Source organism: Indicator indicator, chromosome 2 (genome assembly GCF_027791375.1).
Source record: "Indicator indicator isolate 239-I01 chromosome 2, UM_Iind_1.1, whole genome shotgun sequence".
NCBI classification, from domain to species: domain Eukaryota; kingdom Metazoa; phylum Chordata; class Aves; order Piciformes; family Indicatoridae; genus Indicator; species Indicator indicator.
The window spans coordinates 14,465,921-14,487,130 of NC_072011.1; the positions used below are offsets into that span (position 1 = coordinate 14,465,921).

The following is a 21,210-nucleotide window of genomic DNA, read 5'->3' on the forward strand; positions in this document are numbered from 1 at the left end:
CCTCCCTGTACAGAAATACATGCCAGATTACCTCTGAGCATGAAGATTTCTCAAACCTGCACATTGCTTTACTTCATACTGACTAATGTGCTATGCTCACACAAACCTATAAATATCTCCTGATACACTCTTAACAACTGTACATTTGAAAACAGTGAAATTTGTGTTGAAACGTATATCCTACCTGTCGAGTCTTCCAAGTCAATCAGTTTGGGCATTAAACTTTCAGGTAACTTTTCTGGCAAATCATACCCATTCTTCCTAGCAACTACCAGATGAAATGCAGCACAGAACTCATCCAGTGTCAATGCACCATCTTTATCAAAATCTGATAGTTCCCTAAAAGAGAAAACTTAATATAAGTACAGTTTTTAAGGTTATTTTATTTCCAAAAGGCACACTTCTGTTGTGCTACTTGAAAGCACTAAGTTTATACTTCATTTTACCCCAATAACACTTATTAGCGCTACACACTTTACTCCTTGAAGAAGATGAGTCTACATTAGTAACATTTCTTAAACATCCTTTAAACCCTCTTATCTCTCCAAGTTTTTCACTTATTTAAAAGACAATAATACACAGTATTACTGGCCTCAGCTTTTTGGCAAAGTATACCAAGGAAACAATAATATTGAGGCAACACTATTTGTTTCACATGGGAAAATACCTGAATTAGAAATCATTACATTGAAAGAATGGTCAAATCTGCCAAGGTAAGCCATTTAATGATAACATGCAATAATGCAGTACAAGTTCCAAAATATAAATGCACCAAGCCAAAGGTTAATCTTTCATCAAGTCCAACTAAGTGTATCAAAAGACATTTGCACCTGTGTATTTTGTTTAGACTTGAATAAATAACACTTAAAAAAATTCTTTAGATTTTAGATGCATTTGTAACAATTAAAATCTCAAATAAATTACTTCTTACTATGAAAAGTCTTTAAAAGCCCAAAATGCCTTGTAAATAGTGCCAGCCGAGACCCATTGAAGACCCTAAAAGTAATACTGGTACAAACATGAGTAGGACTGAACATAGTAGAGTATTACTGAAATCTGAGTAACACCTTCTAGTAAGTCAATTATTCAATGACTGCCAGATAGACATCTTCCTAAGTAATTATCCCAAATAAAGACACATCACACTTACCAAATATGAGAAAGCTCAAGAATAGGTAGTTTTGATTTAGTGAAAAATTCTTTAGCTGCAGACCCTGAAAAATTACAACAGTCATTTTTAATATTTAAAGCCACTGAAATCACTAGAAGACTTCAGAGTTATGGTAAAAGACATCAGCTATTTATCAAAGGTTTAGGGAAAGATGTCACTAATTATTAGGGTTAAATGAAGGGGAAAAAGAAGGCAAATTAGTTTCAAAGACCTTTATTGAATTACACTGGTGCTTTCTACAGAATTGTCAGTAAAATTGCGTAACTTGCTTCCAAATGGTATGCAAACCTAAGCACACAGCAAAGCCTTTGTAAGAGAACTGCTGCACCCGCAATTATATTTTTTTAAAGAGTAACTTACCTGGTATAAATCCATTTAGATCTGGTTGAATGGTTTTAAACTGATTAACATAATACTGCCTTTGTTCATCAGTTATTTTCCAGGGATCATCGTAACTACTTGATTGCCTACGAATTTCATTTGTTGTTGTAGCTGATGCTACAGTTCGGACTGTTGTCTGGTCCTGAAATGAAATATTTTTCCTCAGTATTATCTACCTAAAAATGCTTCTATGAAGTCTCAACTTCTTGCCTTCAAAAACAAAGCACAGTTAAATCTCGTAGTAGTCTAAAAAACTGCAGGAAACCATCAGCAGATTGCATCTACAGGATAACAGCAGGGTATTTTTGCACACTGATACATATGGATAGGAATGACTGCGAATATGTAAGCAGAAAAAAAAAGGGCACATATGCAAAAAAGCTGAAACAAATGTTTTAAAGTCATAATTGCTGACATTTAAAAAAATTAGTAGCTTTTAGTTAATTATACCAAACGAAGTCAACTCCATGAAACAAGTATCTTTTGGGTAAATAAGACTGAAGGGACTACAACACAGATACACACCAAACATCTGCAATGAAAATTATTTTTAAAAAAAATTGCAACATCAGTCTGAATGAAGCAAATCAAATACCAATAAAGTGTCACACCTGGACAGAAGCAGGATGCATGGCTAAAAGAGCACTGGTTGGTGGGGTATCTGCAAAACTGACCCAGTTTTCTTGATGGGGTGGTGGTGAGTGGCCAGACCATATGGGATCACTAGAAGTAGATGAGCCTGAAAGCAGAAGAAACATTTTCTTTTCAAAAAACATCCTTGAAAACCGAGTAAAAAAACCATGGATACAGAACGCATATCCTGAAACACATGCTCCTGTCAGGGAGATAAACACTTGTAGAAAGATGAAGAAAATGAAAACCAAAATGCACCAGGGCGACAACGTTCACCTCCTCACAAACTTACTCCTGTAGTTTTTCATACTAGGTCAGCTTAAATATGCAGGAAAAAAACAGAATTAATGAGCTTACTGCAGCATATGTAAGATGTAAATTGAGCTGTACCCATTTAATGAGTTTTGAATGAGTTATTTAATACTCCTCATTTTCATTTGATTGAAATATGCAACACTTGTATGGACAAACAGCTATTTAAAAGTGGCATACACCATTAGCATACAACTTTATTACCATTATTATTACACTTCTTTCTTTTAGGTTTTAGTTTGCCAAAGTATTGGCAATTCCTCTTAAGAATCAGGCATTGTGGCACAGATTTCTTTCTAAATGATTTCTAGACTAAGTTAATTCAGTTACTGAAAAACAGGCTAAGAATAATAAAATGCATCCATGTAGAGTGCTGCCATCTGCTATGTATTAACTATCTGGAACACAGTAATTTGGATTCATCCTGACCTTTGTTATAATCTACTTCTGCAGTACTGCAGATGTTCAATGTCTTATTATTAAAATAACAATGAAGCAACTGCAGAAAAGATTTGGCTGCCCATTGTTTTATACGACATCCTCAAAATTCTCTGAAATTGCAAATTAAACATCTAGGGAACTCAGATCACGGGGAAAATAAACCATTTTGAACAAACCTAGGAGAATCCTAGGACTCCATTCTACTCTAACTCCTAAAAGAAATGCTGAACTCTGTACATCTAAACAGCAGTTGTGAAATTGATTACTTTAATCTACTTTTCTTGCACAACTGAATACTTTCTCTTGATGTGTGTTAAAATCATACAGGAATTTCTGCAGAAGCAGATTTCCTTTCAAAAGGTAGGTCAGCTTCCCACAAGTTTCTGTAAACCCTCCGTGTACAATCCACAAATAAGAAATGCGAGTCATGATTTTAATCCTGCCTCAAAGATGTAAATCGAAGCAATAAACCCCAATCTATTGTCAAGATGCTGACTAAAACATTTCTATAAGAAGTCCATTTACATGTAATGTATGAAACTGACAGAAAATTTCAGGTTCTTGGAGACTGATGACAATACTACATAATCTGCAGTAAACAGTGAAGGAAATTTCAGAATCAGTGAGGCACACTGGGGGCTAACATCTAGTCAAGTAGCATTGCTAGTATACAAAACTGCTATTTAATATTTGGCAGTATGCAATTTCTCTTTTATTCCATAAATGACCTTTTTCCTTAGAGAAAGTAATAAGAGAAATGCTTAACACTTGGAACAGGTTTATCTTCACTCTCCTCCTACATACAATAGCTGTAAGTGTGTGCAACACACTCTTGCACTGGAGAGTGTAACTTGAGATTTACAGGGGGAGAAAGATTTTTTTTTTGAAGCAGGAGTTAAGTCAAACATGCAGAATTGCAAGTTACCTTAATTCTGAATTTCATCAAAACATGAGATTAGCAATGAGGGAATTTTGTGGCTTGTTTCAGGGTTTGGTTTTTTTTTTGATGGAAGGTTTTTTGTTTGTTTTTAAAGTTAAATTTACTATAATAAAATGCCATTATTAATCACTCCCCCCCCCAAATATGCCCTCTTCAGTGATGGAAGCTCTAGATGTGGCCTGGAGCTTCTAGCAACTGAGCTGGTTTTGGCTGCGGTAGAGTTAATTTTCTGCATCTAGTATGGGGCTGTGTTTCGAATTTGCGCTAGAAGCAGTGTTTATAACACAGGGATGTTTTAGTTACCACTAAGCAGTGCTTATGCAGAGTCAATGCCTTTTCTGGTTCTAGCACTACCCCATCAGCAAGTAGGCTGGGGGTGCACAAGAAATTGAGAGGGCAAACAGCCAGGACCCTGACTGGCTGAAGAGATTCTCTCCCATATGACACTGAGCATTTTGTCTTCCCAATTAATCATAGCTTGTGACAGCCCTGCTCCTTCAGATGGCTTAACACCTGCCTGTCCATTGAAAGCAGTGAATGAATTCTTTGCTTTCCTTTCTTGTGTGTCTTACCTATTAAACTGTCTTTATCTCAACCCACACCTTTTCTTACTGTTTCCCTTCCAGTTCTCTACCACATTCCACCAGAGAGGTGGTCAGTTTACAGCTGGGGTTAAAACGCAACTGTGACTTTATCCAAAGTTGCTGAGGATAAAGGCAATTAGTTTCACAGTGGTTTTGCCTTGGGGTTCTACTTCAGTAGCTGACCTAACTCTAGATAAACAAATGTGCAGAAAACAGAGTCTCTCCATCCATCTGGTCTCTCTCAGCATAGTGCTAACAGAGAGTAAGACCCACACAAGTCCTTCCCTGTCTGTCCCTCAGACACTAACATTATTACCACTAACCTTATATACCTATACCTTTACCCCACCTTTACTTCTCCCAATAACTTGTCTTAGTGCATTTTAATTTGTCCATTGGTGGATGGAGATGCTAGCAGTATCAAACTGTCATATCTCGATTACTTTATAAGTATTATAAGAGCTGCTTCTTTCTTCCCTATTGAAACAATCCCAATGAGAATGCTCTTGTGTTGCCATCCCTGTTATCTACTCTGTGATGCAATATTTTAGCACACGGAACGAAAAGGCTGGAAAACACTAGAGAAAGACTACTTCACTAGTAGTCTTCACTACACTCATAGACTGTCACCTGCCAGTAATTCAATTCTCAAGCTTACATCTATTGGACACTTGAATTCAAGATAGTCACCCCTCACTTTGCTCTCAAACTACAAAGCCAGACTGGAAACACTAAAGTAAAAGGGAAGGTGGAATAAAACTAGATCACAGAGGAGAGTTGGAACAACCAGTACATTTTTATTTTATTATTCGTAACCCAGCTAAGAAACAACCTTCAATGGTCTCTGCATGTTCATCAGTTGGAATACCATTAACAGCACTCTGATTGGAGAGTAGGCCTAAGACCAATTATCAGATTTCAACTAGCTGGTGAAGTCTAAAGCACCATGTTTAGTATGAAGACCTGACATGAATTCTTGTGGCTGCTCTATATCCTCTTCCTGTAACTCAAATCTTACCAACACATTGGTAACTTGTGGGAAATTGTCCATTTTCCTGTGTGAGAGAAGTAACCTCCTTAAAGCCACAAATACAAGTGTAAGAAATGGTCTACCCAAAGCAGCTTGTACTTTTCAGTAACTATACAAATGTGGGTTTACTCAAAGAAATAGTTTCAGCCAACTTTGTAAACTAGCAATTTGTGATGAAACAAAACCAGAAGTTTGGTAATAAGGTAAGATGCTGTTGAGCTCTCCCCTCTCTGAATAATCATGTCCAGGTAAGAATAATCCTTAACTTGTAACAAGGCTAATTCTCAACAATTACTGAAGTAGTAACTAGGATACAAAGGACTACTCATTTCCCTGCAAGCACAGTAAAGATCTAAAGACTCTAAAGATGTAAGTGAACTGCTAGCACAGCAGACACGTTCCACTTCCATCTATGAACTTTTCTTGCTCTCAATTTCAAAAACTGCAGCAAAATTTCTCCCAAAGAAACGAAAGAAGTGTGGCTTAAGGCTGCAAGTTCTCATACATATTCAGACATTAAAACAGAACTTTGGTATAATGCCAAAGAAAGCTAACAGAGCTCCTATGACTGAACAGGAGACCTCAGGATTATTTTGCTAGTTTGAAATCACTATTTGGATACTACCAACATAAATGCTCTGCTTTGCTTCCAGTCCAGACTACAAGGTAACAGTTTCTAGTCCCTATTCTGACAGGGCATTCAACCACCATTTGAAGTGAGGAAGGTGCTCTTTCTGTCAAGTTTGTTACAATCAGCATCCTTGTAGCAGCTAAGCTGTACTGCAAAATGAGCTGAAAAGGTAGAAGTATGGAGGTTTGTTTATTCATCTCTTGTAACTACTATATAGGAACAGGAGGCTCTGTGAAAACTGATCCAGATGAGATGCAACTCAGAACTGGGACACATGATTTTTGAACAGCTTTATCTTAAATTGTTAAATCAAAGGCACCTGGAAGACTTCAGACACTCAAGACTTTTAATAGAATTGACTTTGACATTTAGGGATGAGATCCAAACTAACTACAAACTTCACTTTATTCAGGCAATCCATGTCTCACACTGGACTTTTATTTCCTGATACTAAGGTAAAATACACTCATCCTTTGGAGCTCTTTTACAAAAAAAGGCTTAAAGAAAGATGGTAACAAGCCCTGGCTTCTGATTTCATGTGAGTAAGCACATTGAGCTAGTCATGAATATGCCTCAGACTACAGCTCCTTGTGAAGCATCACTAACACCATCCTCAATCACTGGACAGGATTCAGGACAGCAAAAATACTGTAAAATTCAAATTCTTTTGCTCTGTTGAGTTTTCTTCCTCAAGAAACTGAGAACTACAGCTATAAGCTATGCTTCATACTGATACAAGACAAGATGTAGGATTTTTGAAAACAACAATTGAGTCATTACCTGATAACTATTTTACATTCCAATTTGATACAGAAAGCACAACGTAGTTTTGTTCATGGTGGGGATATAATGACGCAATGGAGTCTCTTTAATGTGCATAAGACAGAATCTTCATGTCTAAACAATCTTTCTCCAAACAAAAGTTCTGACTTTTGTCCTTCTGGCTTAAGGCAACACACTGTATTAGACCCATCAGAAACATTTTCACACCTGCAGATCCATGTGTTTCACAGCCTCATTACCCTCAAACAATGTTTCATGCAATATGAAATACAAGCAGAGAGACCTGGGTTCTTTTTCTTGGATCACAAGTGAAATGGCACAATCCTGCCTTAAATCCTACTGTAATATCATCACATGCTTGACAAATTACCTGATTTCTCAAGAACGGCTTGCATTGGAATGAAGATGAACTTGCAGTGTTGATTTCAAGAAAAGTAACCAATAGTCTATCTGGTTCTACCTAAACGTCAGCAGAACATAATTTTTCTGTAAAATACAGTCTTTAAAAAGTCAGCTTAGGTGGGGGGGGGGGGGGCGGAATTACAGACTGTCCAGATCAGCTGGAAAAAAAAAATTCATCTGCAGTGAATCAGGATGACAATTTTTGTTAAGCTAATATATGAAAATCCACTCTATCCTGAGTGCAGGCAGAGCAGACAATCTTTCTGTAACAGTGTATCTGAATTCCTTTAAACACACTAGGAACATGTTTCAGTATGGAATACAAAATTGGTGAATATTCAACTACTTCAGAATTATTTTCAGGCAACTACTACTGACAACTTTATCCATTAGACAACAGAGGGAAAGCACTGCCAAACTGAAATATTAATGTGGTATTACAATTTTAAGAGGACAATACTGAGCTCTTCAACAGTAGGAGTAACTTGCAGAATTTCCTGGAGTCCTTCAATTCGTAAGTTGGTAAAACTTCACAAGTTAGAACTATTAGCAAACAACATTCAGGACACTGGCAGAAATCTTTGCATACAACCTATTTCACTTCTAAAATAAGTTTTGTTTCCTTACTCAGCTAATTCTAATTACAGAATTCCTGGTCCTTGCTGGATGTTTCTAACTACAGAATGACAATAAATTGAAAGGTAATGATAATTTTGGGTCACCACAACGGGAATAAACCAACCAACCACAGCTCAGTCTGAAACTACAGACTACAAAATGCAACATACTATTTAGCAGTATCAGCAAAAACAAAACCTAAATTAGAATTGCTCTGCTGTTCCAAAGTTTAAGTCCACCAGGTATCAGTAAGAGAACAGAACTTTTTGAAGTAATAGATATTAAGGGAGAAAGCTTTTAAATCAGAACACACTTATACAACAACAGGAAGGGTCCTCATGTCAAATGCAGAACAATAACAGATAAAAAGGTTTACTGAAATGAGTGGTTCTACCATGGCAGATTGGAGATACAGTAGCTCCAGTTATGTTTACATAAACTTTAAAGAAAGCAAAAAAAAATTTAAGATTATTAGTTTTTCTGGCAATTTATCTAATCTACCAGAAACATAATTCAAACAAACAACACATTATCAGCTGTTTTTCACAGAATCACAGAATCAATAAGGTTGGAAAAGACCTCAAGGATCATCAAAGTCCAACCTGTCACCCAAAACCTCATGACTACTAAACCATGTCACCAAGTGCCACGTCCAATCCCCTCTTGAACACCTCCAGAGATGGTGACTCCACCACCTCCCTGGGCAGCACATTTCCTTTGAGCTCCCCATGGTTTCGGGTGCACTGACAGTTCCTGCAAAATTTCTATAGGATGTCAGTTTTGTATTAGAAAATTTTCCACTGGGACACTTCCATACTCCCTGCCCCTCCCTCCAAACTCTAAGCATCTCCCATACCACACTAAGAAATGGATCAGCCACATACAAGACTATGGATTCCAAGGTACTACCATCAACATGAATATTTGAAGCTGCAAGAAAGTTTCCAGGACTGGAAAACACACACACGAAAAATTACCTAAACTCATTTAATATATTTAAGAATTCCACAACTTTGGGTTACAGCTGAAGCATAACAGAAGACATTTATACCTGGTTGTGCTTCACTAAATGGAGCCCAAAAAGGCCCAGGTCCAGCAAGAGGTCGTTCATTATTCCCTCCGCTGGGATGGCGGTTGTGCTTCCTCCATGTATGTGGAGAGGTTGGTGGGGATTGCTGTGGTGAAACAACTGGAGATGTGGACTCCTAATAAAACAAAGGAACCTTTTAAGTTTTTTACTAAGTAACTAAATACATAAAAGCCTATCTAAAACCATTATTTCTAGAAATAATCATGACTGCAGTTCATGTCTCATTTTCGAGTGAAAAATTACTATTTATTAGAATGAGGGAACAGGAGAAGTCAGGTACAGTATGCCTGAGACTGGACATGTTCACTTCAACCAAGGTCACCTAATGTATTTTTAGTTTGGCATTCTTAAGAACAATGCCGAATTAAGTGGTTTAGTTACAAAGGAAACTATCATTTTCACTTGTGATAAAAGTTAGATTTGAACCCAGGTCTCAAAAGGAAAGATTACTTACTGTACAACTTACTATCATAGTTAATTTTCATGAAATGATTGACAATCAGCAAGAACAAAGTGCTGAAAAAAATCACTAGATTGGCCACGTTTTTGATATACAAAACCAGATGTATTTTTTCCCAAAGAATAATGCCATCTAGCATATACTTTTCTGCTGTACAAATTACAAGTCAGTTTTGCCCTGATGTTAAAACTCAAGCCTCTCTTTAATCTCATATTGTACTACATTCTCCCTGAAGAGACAGGAAAATAAAGAATCATATCTGCAATTTCTACCTAGAATCAGTTCTCATGAGACATTGAGATTACCAGATTACTCCATTTCAAATAAAAAACAAATGAAAAATGACTTAAGATTGTTACAAAGTATTTATATAGTTGAAAGTAATTTCCTCCAAGTATCTAGATCTTTTGGAATTCCTGTTTGCCAGATTTCTCAATTTGAACTAAACTGTATGAGTGAAAACAAGCACAACAAGAATGTGAAGCTTGAACTCCGAGTTTCCTGAAAAGTAAAAACAAAGCTAAAAATCTCAAAAATCTGTTTCAGCAGTAGACAGAGGAGATAAAAAAAACGTCTGGCACCTTGTCTCTGTGCTAACAACTGGTAACATACTATCAACAGCCAGACTTAACTGTTGGCTTCCACAAAATTTCCAATACTGAACTGGTTTACAAAGGTCATTATGCTTTTTAAACTGTATTACACAAGTCTGCAAAAGTCTATAAGTGGGTGAGAAAGTACCATAAATAAGCTTTTCTCCATGTGAGGTACATACTAAAACTACATGCATTCTTACAATAAAGTTCTAGGGCCATGACAACTGGTTACTTCCTAATGTGTTGATGTAAATTTCCATCTTTTTTGCCTCCTTCTGATTTTTGCATTTCCTGGGATACAGGGCCTTCCTGGTTGATTCAGCAAATGAGGTTATTTTCTTAAAGTTCTGACTATTGAGTTGGGTTTCCTTAAGTAAGTTTCTAGGCTATAACGTTTTGAACTTTGCATTCAAAACATTTAAAGGATGCCCATGAGTATTAGCAGGGAATTACAAAATGGCTGAGAGCAGTACGAATTCACTTCAACTTTTAAATTCAGGGACCAGCTGACTGCCATAGTCCAAGTCACTGTTTTTCCAGTATCTCCCACCACTTCTAGATTTTTGTTTTTGTTGTTGTTGCAGTTGCAAGTCTTTCTGAAATTTGCCTGAATATTCCTCCTCTCTTCATCTTACTTGACAAAAAAAAATATTTTAGGTTACATAATTTCTTACAAGTACATGGGGGCAAGAGGGGAAGGAGAGAGAGTATCCAGAGTACCACTTGCAGGCTGGAAGCCAGAACCCTGGTTGTATGGTTAGTCTGCTTGGCACAATGCAACAGCTGCCAGGATGCATCACTAGAATCAAAAGCTTTCTCTTCTATTGACTTTTATACAAATCTTCTCTTATCAAAAAAGATTTGAAAGATGTTTGAATTTTCAGACAAAATACCATGAGTAAACCTTGATCAAAGGTATGCTTGGTCACAGACACTACTCCTTTACTCTAGCAGTCTTACTCTGGTAAGTCAGATGATCAAGAAATACACAGAAGAAAATCTGAGGCAAATACATTATAGTCTACCTAAATGAAACAACTCCCTATTTCTAGCAACTGCACGTGAACACTTGAACTCTTGACACAAAGACCTCATGAAACAGCCTCCAACAAGGCTGACAACTGTGACTATTCAGTAAGTCTCTTAACATTTGGCCTATGCTTAAGGCATATGAAGAAATTGCAAATACAACCCTCAACTTCAATTCTTCTGTTTACTTTACACATTGTTTGTGTAACTCTGCAAAGCATGTAATATTAGTAATGAGATCAGATGTACCAGCAATGCTACAGTCAACATTACATAAAAATTCTGAACATTTAGAAATTTCACACAACTGATTTGGAGTTTCCTCTTACAAACTCCAAAATTATTAAATAGGAAAAGCATGCCACAAACTCTGATGTTGAAAAGCTTCTGAAGAGTGACAAGCTGTATCTTCAGCCTTACCATCATTACAAGACATATTCCCAAAACAGTTTAAACCAAATTTAGATGGTATTACTGTGGTACCAGTGTTCTCTAGTGCAATGCCAGTCACCTGCATATATCACTCATGACAATCTTTGACCTAGCTCGCTGAAAGTTTAGGAGGACTAAAACTCAATTTAAAAAAAAAAAAAAAGTATCTTATTACACATACACACAAACATAAGTGTGTGTACACGTATCTATTTAATGGCTTAGTCAAAATATTAAAGGCTTGATTAAAGTGTAAAGAAGGAAGATGCAAGCCATAGAAGACAGAGGAGGAGGTAGGACTGTAGCAACACTGGTTGTCATTCAAAAGGAGTCACAGAAAACACAGCAAGTAGGGATTTACTGAAACTGTAATTACATTTGGGTGCATTCACTCCTTACATATAGGTTAAGATTGACTATGTTTATCATTTTCATATCCTCATGCCTAGAAAACATGCTTTGTTTTACAAAGATTCCACTTCAGTTTTGCAGTCAGCTTCACACTTCAGCAAAGAGAAGCAGTATGCTCATTAGAACCACCTCTGTTGCTCAACAGCTACATACACTCATAAATGGAGAGCATTTCGAGAGTCTGAGAATATACTGCAGCTGAGCAAGTAGGTTTGTTTCACTTTCATCTGTCCAATCTATGAAAAGCCTGAAATATCTTTGATCAGACTTTCCTGAGAACAGTAAGCTAGAGAATCTAATTTAACTGCACTTCAAAACCCCAACATGTAACAACTACAATTTGCCTAATTTGTGTTACTGATAACTCAGGAATTTTGAATTTCACGAATTCTAGAAGAAGTTACCCACCTAATCTCATCGGGAACTTTGACAGTTTTACTCACCCTCCATATACTGTAGCTGATGTACCACTGGTTAGATCAGCTACTATTAAAATCATGTTTCTGCAAACTGTTTTAGCACTTTCCAAGCAATTATAAATATTTAAAAGCACTAGCTTTTCATTTCTCTCCAAACCTCAATAAAAATCATAGCAATTACAATTGCCTGGTTTTTGCTATCCTAAGATGTTTATTCTTCCTCTTTACACTATTTCAGAACACAAATCTATGTAAGAGTATGTTGACATAAATAGTTAATAACTATTTAACATTTTTATATTAAAAACAAACTGCTCAGAACATTCTTCTAAATAACCAATAAAGAAAAAGGTTATATCTAGCAGGCAAAACCTAAAGAATCTATCAATTAAAAGAAAACACTTTAAAAGTTGTTTAAAAAAGCATGATTTTTGTGAAACTGGAATTGCAAAACTAAGACACTATGAAGGATTCAGAACTTGGGAGGTTTTTTTCAGTGACAAGCAGTTACTAAAAATGGTATGTTAATTTTTAAAAGTGACATAATATATGGCTCTAAAAGAACCACCTTAGGTGAAGTCAGACTGGTGTTAGGCAACACAACACTGTGCTAAAGCAACTCTGGAGAGATCTCAACCTCAAAAGGGTATTGCAAGCATACATGAGTCAAATGAGTTTATAAACCTTTTCCTGGATCTCACACCTCAGGCCAGAAGAAAGCCTCCTAAGGAGAATTCCAGAGACAATGAAGCCAGACATGGTATCCGAAGGTGTTGGGATCCAGGTCCTGATACCACACAGCCTGCATAAGAGTCAGGGAACAGATCCATCATGAAGAAAGATTATGCTAGAGATGGTTAATTGCATTGCAGAACCCATGTTTTTGTAATCAAGTAGCACTCATAATGAAGAACAAAATAGTCCCTGGTTTAAGGTGACTTCTCCACATGCAGCACTACACATTTTGAGACAGGAAGGGTGTGGTTCAGCCAATGACAACCTAGTTTGTCTGACCTGAATAATTTGAAAGACTTCAGATCAGGCTTTGAAGAAAACAACAACTGAAAACACAGATACAAGTGGAAAAGGGATGAATCACAGCATGGGAAATTTTACTTAAGATGGCTGATATTATTTTTACTATTTTCTGGACAAAGGAACTGCACTACATTTAACCTGAACCTCAAGCATACATGAGTAGGATGCCATACAATTTCAACAATGTGGCAACTAATACAAGAATATAAGGTGCAACAGGACTGGCTACAGGAGCAAAGCCACACTGCATTAGAATGGGAACTATGTGACTGAATGAGTTATTTGGGGAACTATGCCCCTGAATGACTTATTTGGGGAATGACCTTCTTTGATACTTTAGGGAACTGATAATGCACACTACACAGCATGCTGACGAGCTATGAGAATGTATGTTAAGGAGTTAGATGGATAGATTCCTTCCAGTACATAGGCAACAGTAAAAAAATACAGCTTATTGCACAGTGGAAATTAATACCAAACTGCATCATGAGAATCAATCAGCTGAAAGCACAGGTCAACTATCAGACCACTACAGCATGTCAAATACAACAGAGTGGTTTTATTCACAACTGCTAAGGTATATGAGAAATGATATATTAAGCAGAATTAGGGCAGTACCCTAAAAAATGGTATTAGCACTAGCAAGATGTTGTTTGGAATAAGAAATACAAATCTAGTAAAATATTTTCAGTAAGAACTACTTCAGACTAGATCAAAGGCAGAGAAAGTGATTATGAGGATTAATGGTAACTAGTTTGAGACAAAACTGAGACTGGGGACTAAAGCAAAACAAAGCTAAGAGGGAATACAAATGGTTTTGTAGTAAATACTGGTGATGTTCCGCAGCTGTTAAAAGAACAGATATTTATCTGATCAAAGTGGGAATTTCTACCACGTTCCCACAAATAAACCACTATATTACTATTAAGGCTCTGAAATAGTTTTCTCCCAAATGGCCAGGGTAGATAAAAGGTCACAATTTCAAGAAAGAACACTGATTATTTTTGAAAAACTCATCTAATACAATTCCTCACGAAAACGGAAGATTAGTCTCAATGACACAAGACCTTTTTCAATTCTGTGTTCCCAGTTTTTTTAATACCAGATATTTTACCTGGAATTACCCCTCCAATCTACAAAACAGAAACAAATGAAAATGGACAATTGGCAAAATCTTAAAACAAAGTCACACAATTTCTCACAGTTACAAAGTTGAAATTATCGACTTTTGACTGCAACAGGTGACAAATTTGAGCTGTTTCCCTCAAGGTTGCACCCTTACGACAACAAATTAGTATTATTCTAGAGTGCCAGTATTATGCTTAATGCACATAGGTAGGTAAGTACTTTCAGCTTTGTTTTTAAATACTTTGTTTTCACCTGGATATAGCGTGCTTTAGCCTATGAGCATTTTCCAAATGGGCTTCAGCTGGTAGAGCCTCAACTTCTATTGAAACTAACTACCCCCTTTTCCTGAAACATGTGGCAAGCCAAGTGAAAGTATCCTAAAGCAGTACCTAATTAACACTTGGATCACACAACGCCTGGAAAAAGTATTTTTGTCTTTAACAGGAAAACACAAAAATCATCCAAAGGTATTATATAACAGACTGATACTACGAACATTTAGTCACTTGTAAGCTACTTCCAGAAGTCACAAAATACTTCCTAATATCACATTATTGCTTCTTCCAATAAAGTGTTTTCAGCACATTTCTCTTATTCCTTAAAAAAAGGCAACCAAAAAGTTTCCATCTGCAATGACAGCTTCCAATTCTACTAGAAGGATTTATTAAAAAAAAAAAGCCAGAAGAACTCAATGTAATCTAAATGCTCATGATTTGCCTGAATTAACATTTTTAGTAGCACAGCTCCTCCTATCAAGTTATAGAGACATGTATAAGTACATTACAATAATTGTGTCAACTAAAGTGCTCCTATACAGGTCACACTGTCAGCAGAAGTATTCAAATATACTCAAGCCCTATTATTTTTAGAAGAAAAAAAAAAAGTTGTTTATCTCCACTAGGATGTGCAGTCAACATGCCAACTAGCGAGTGAGGACATTTTTCATTACATGGGTTGACTCCTAGAATCAGTTCTGTAGCTTCCATGACAGCTGGGCATGACTTCAGTCATCTTCTATTAACACTAAAAATATTAACAGGATATAAACTTCTGGACAGTGCTATATTTACATAATACTTAGCCATTATAAACTAAAAATAACACCACAAAAACGGCTACAGATGGAAAAAAAGATGTTACTGAACTTAGCTCACACTAACTTTAAAAGATGAACTCATTTATAGCTGTTCTTTGGAAACACAACCTGATTGACAGTTCCTGATACCCTGCCTTAAGGTGAAACTCATCGAGGAGAGGTGCCAAAATAATGCATCGATAAAGAAACTACTGTTTTAGCTATTGTCAGTAGACAATACTTTAAATGAAATTATTTTACAAAACTATTTGTATATGTATTAGGCTATGCATAATGAATCTTACCAATATGAAAAGTTGCACATGAATGAATCCATTTTCTTAAAGATGCGTATTAAGGTACCTTCTGATTTCAAACAAATAGTATTACAGCCAGAATATGTTTTGAAATCAATGTATTTTTTAGTGTCAGACATATTATCAAAGCCAGTAAACAGTTTTAAGGAAAAAACAAATTCACTACTGGAGTAGTCTTGAGAAGACTGAGAGGGGAATCTTAACAGCATCTATAAATATTTGACAGGTGGATGTCAAGATGAAGCTGCCAGTCTCTTTTCGGTGGTGCCCAGTGACAGGATAAGGAACAACAGGTACAAGCTAGAACACAGGAGGTTCCACCTCAACACGAGATGGTTCTTTACGGTGAGGGTGACAGGGCACTAGAAGAGGCTCCCAGAGAGGTTATGGAATCTCCTTCTCTTAAGACTTTCAAAACCGTCCTGGATGCATTCCTGTGCAGACTACCCTAGGTGATCCTGCTTTGGCAGGGGGGCTGGACTTGATCTCTGGAGTCCCCTTTCAACCTCTAACATTCTGTGATTCTGTCAGTATCTAATAGTTACATAACTGTCTCTAAAACTGAAATACCCAAGCTTAACTTCGACATTTAAATTTTTCCAGAAAGAACAGTGATCCCTAGAAAAATGGCATGCTATAAATCACTTCTCAGACTTCATCTCTTTTTGTCCTCATCACTTAAAGAGGTGGCATTTAATGAGAATTCACAGTCTGAACCTCATTCTAGATTTTAAAAACCTGAATGGTATCTTCAGGTAAAGACAACAGGATCAGCAATTTCTTAAAAAAAAAAAAAAAAATCACAAATAAAAGCTGCATCAATCTTTCAGAAAATAACCCAATTAAGAGTATTGACAGGGTTAAGTGAGAAATCCGGACTCAAGTCTCTCTCAGTTTGTTTCTAACAGTGTCGGATGACAAGAAGGATGCTTGAATGGATTCACTGTATAGTCAGAAATGCAGAATCAGTCACAGAAAACACAGTTTTACAATAAGGTGCTAATTCAGACAGTATTTCCCCGACATTCCAGACCATACAGCTCAAAACTGCTAGGCTCAGTGTTATGCCATCTGTTACTTTTACTCCAAGTATCTTTTCTGGGACAGACCTCTTAAAGAACTGATACAGAGTTTCTTTAGTTTCATGACCCCATACAGGCTTGTGTGAAAGAGTTGTACCAAGCTGCTTCTATCAGCCACAACAGAGGAATGAAATTTGGATGCTTATACATCTTTGTGAATATGTAGCTTCTTTATCCAGAACTTGGAAGACCTCAGTTTGTTGTTGGTTTGAAGTTCACACCAGCATGGATTCTTTTATTCAATTACAGCTGTTCACTTAAACTGAGTATTGTGATGGAAGCATACAAAACACTATTTCAACCAAACTAAAAAGCTATCATCAGATCAATGAGATTTGTGGCTGTCAATTTCTTCACGAAGAACATGGTAGTTTTAACACCCCTACCAAAGACTAGACAATCACAAGGTATCTCCAAATCTACTGCCAGCCCTCCTTTCATTAGATTCAACCTTCAGTTTGGGAGAAAGGAAGTGGCAGACAAACACTGATTATGGATTTTCCTGATATTGAATCAGTCTAGTCTGTTTCCTGAAAGCTTAATAAATGCTTGACTCCCAGAGAGATGCTCAGGAAAGAGTATACCATGGGGAAGAAAGCTGGTCATTCAGAAGTTATGCACAGACACACATGCACCCAACTAAAATTTAGTATTTTTCTTTTCTACGAGCAAGAACACTGAATGTAATAAGAAAATATTTCCCTACGAAGAGGGTGTGTAAAGGCTATAAAAATGAGGAATTATGAGACAGAATTGTAAGCCTTTGCAGTTTTTCAACATTCAAATATCCTGTAGCTGAAGGTGAAAACCAGCAAGCAGAAGAAAATTAATTTTGTCATTAGAGCTCACCAAAAAAAAAAAAAAAAACAAAAAAACCTGTGTGAAAGCTTCTGTCTGATATTTCTTGTTCTCATTGTCTCAACAATTAAATAGCTGACCAATAAGATGTAAGGCAGAGAAAAGTAACTGTGAGATTTTAAAATATTTTTTTCTAAAACACAATGCTTCAAATTTAGAGGTTTTGGAGCATGTTAAAGGACTAGAAATCCAATCTTGCGACACACTCAGCACCACTGTTCCAATGACCTGGAAGCCAATGTGATCTAATAAATGAGGTATCAATATCATGATTTCAACTTGGTTTTTGCTATCATATGTTATGCACTGATTTTCTGTTGTGTCTCAATTCTCTGTTCATTACCATTTTGAACACAGATTAGACAACTTAAAAAAAAAGCCACCTCCCACGTGGAAGTATTTCAGAAGCATGCGTGGTCCATACCAGTATTTTTTTAAGAAACTGCATTGAAAGCAACAAAGCTTAGACCCCCATCACTGACGACTACATGAAGTTGTGGTCCAAAGTCTCATTTAATCTTAAGTTAACTTACCTGTTGATCAGTTGATGTACGTTGCTGAACTGCATCATGGCTCACAGAGCCTTTTTTGACTTGTATCCTGCCAGGTGGAGGAGGAATCACACCTGAATACGAAGCTGAGTTATCAGCATCTGAAGAATACAAGGCTGTATGTCTTGATTCTTGTTCATTCTTTGACACAACAAATCTGGGAAGAGGGAGGTCTTTTACTGTTAAAAGAAAAAAGTGCAGGCCATTTACTATACAGAAGTATGATGCTTAAAAACAAAAACATGGTTCTATTTTGTAGTTTAATTTCAAAAGTGTCTCAATTGTTTAAAACACTGAGACTGGTGCTATACTCAAGCATTTTTTCAAATAGTCTATTTTTCCAACAAAAAATTGACAGGCATCACTCAAATTTACTCTCTCGCTGACTGCTTACATTGGTTACTTTTGGTATTGAAAGTGAATCAGTGCTACTACCAATTGCATTAAAATCAGATGAAATTGCATACTATTTACTACATTAAAATTAAACTGAATTGTAAAGAATCCATAGTATTTGTAATATCCAACAACTATGCATCACAGACATCTTTATGTATCCAGTATTACAGAACAATGCTCCAGTAAGAACGTAAATTCTTGATTTAAGCCTCTGTCACCAAGCACAATTCAACATGCCAAACAGCATCAGAGATGGATGTTCACAGCTTCTTTGCTAAATTTGCAGTTACCCATCACACGGATACACTGTTGAAGCAATTCCTGATGCTTTCCTCATACCTAAATGCCAACTTTCACATTAGCATTGTACTCCACATTGCACTAGGAAAGTCATTCATGTAGCTAAACAGTGAACTACAGCCAGACAATATGTGAAAAAGTCACTGCATACAGAAGTGTACAGGGTCTTCATATGTACCATATATCACATACATATACATGCAAATTTTCTTCCAGCAAAAACTGCATTCCATAGTTAGAAAAGGAACGTTATTTTGGAATAGGTGCCACTCAGTAATTTCTCAATTTTTACCTTCCTAGAAGAAAATTTTGTCTGGGACAGCAAAGGAAAACCAGATTTTGAGGCCTGTAGTGTAACTACTAAACTTAGTATTTTTACTACACTGCAAAAAAAGTTAATTAAGAATCAAATGGATGACAGTTGTGTTGGATGGACTTAGTACTTAAAATTTGACTGTAATCTCCACTCAGCAACTTGCATAAAACAAGCTTCCTGTCTACTGAAGAGACACACAGTGAACCAAAGAGCAAGATACCAAGGTAAGAGTAACATTAGGAAAATCATTGAATAAAATGAGCATAGAACACAGACCTAAAAAGCAGATGTCCTAATAGATAAGCTTTAACTAATGTTAAATGTTTTACTTTGAAGAGAGAAAGAGTATACAGTTTACTTAAGGATGGCTCTAATAGTTCCCGTCCTAGACCTCTTGAAGTGGCATGTGGGCAGAGCCCAGTTGGCCAGGATGCTGAATCCCAGTTTTCAAAGCTCAGGACCATTTTATAAGTCTTCAGACTGCTGCATTTTAGCTATTTAGTGGCTGCTACAGCACCACTCGAACCATTCTAGAAGCAGGAACTTTGTAGATAGAACTGGAACCACTGCAACCAAGGCAACCGACAACCAAAGCTAAAAACAGGGTAAAAATAAATGTTCTGTCAATTGTACTTGTCGTATTTAGCAGGTTTAGAACCAGTTAAAGAAAATAATTCCTAGAAGTCCAGAAATTGTTACAATTATTTCTAGCTTTTTCAAGAATCAAGGAAACGCATTCCGTTATAAAAACTCCAGTGGCTGCTAATTTTACAGCAACATGTTTTATACTTTGAAATTAATTCTGTACCCTCAATTGAATTACTTCCATTTTTTTCTTTAAATATAAAATTTCCATTCAGTTCAGGAATCTTGCCTTAAAATAAAAGCAAACATACAAAAACCCTGGGAAAAGCCACATACACAGATTTTAGTCTTTGTCTTCCAGTATTTGATAAGAAATCTCACAATTGTTTTATCAAGTCCCAATTCTATCTGATATTAAGAGTCAGAGGTCCCTTTTCCAACTTTCTGATTTCTGAGGCTCTCTGCTACAATGCACTGAAGCCTTAGAGTTTGGAACACTCATAAGAAAAATTAGGGAAATAATTTATAAACAGAGTGGATTATGAGCAGAAATGAGCTTGAACACCAGCAGACCTGTTTCAGTTGACTGAAACCATGCACTTTTCCTAACAGCTACCAAAAAATCCCATGAAAGTAGTATGTACAGTTTATACAAGCCTAGAATAAACAGAACTGTGAAAGTATATACAACAATTCCTTTCTTTTTTCTTATAGCTTTGTCAAATACTTCAGTCCTATCAGATTGCTTTTAACAGTTTCCTTAACTACTGTTTAATCTATATCCTTTAGACAAAAACCTTCTAAGCTTTCTTTTAATTACTAGCATGTATAAGTGATATCATAACGTATTCTACAGACAAAATCTACTAAGGAGGTCACCTTAATGCAAAGCTGTACTCCATAGATATTTTCAAGTGTGAACTGTGTACTACACCACAAAAGGCTACAGAGTCTTAAAACTCACTACTTTATCTTCCTAAGGCTCTTTTCACCTTACAGAGCAACACTGACATGGATTCACTTACGTCACTCAGAAAGCTACAGTAGAGCCTCATACCAAAGCTCTTTCTGCTGTTCTGAACCATTTTCCTAGAGTGATCCCTTCCCTGATCCTATTTGGCCACCGCACCACAGCTGACCTTTGAAAAGTAGGATTAACAGGTGTTTTGGCTGATAACAGACTTCAAAGGCCTTTTAC

General features: G+C 36.5%; 1 protein-coding gene across 4 annotated transcripts in view; it reads right to left on the reverse strand.

The window, feature by feature from the left end:
- Window positions 1-21,210, reverse strand: part of REPS1 (RALBP1 associated Eps domain containing 1) — a 59,172-nt gene that overhangs the window by 22,597 nt on the left and 15,365 nt on the right. For all 4 annotated transcript variants that reach the window (XM_054392383.1, XM_054392375.1, XM_054392367.1 and 1 more), the window contains exons 3-8: window positions 18,395-18,591; window positions 8,978-9,131; window positions 2,164-2,291; window positions 1,532-1,694; window positions 1,151-1,214; window positions 185-339 (exon numbers count right to left, since the gene is read on the reverse strand). In XM_054392383.1, the coding sequence (XP_054248358.1) occupies window positions 185-339; window positions 1,151-1,214; window positions 1,532-1,694; window positions 2,164-2,291; window positions 8,978-9,131; window positions 18,395-18,591 (861 nt within the window). The remainder of the gene's footprint in view (window positions 1-184; window positions 340-1,150; window positions 1,215-1,531; window positions 1,695-2,163; window positions 2,292-8,977; window positions 9,132-18,394; window positions 18,592-21,210) is intronic.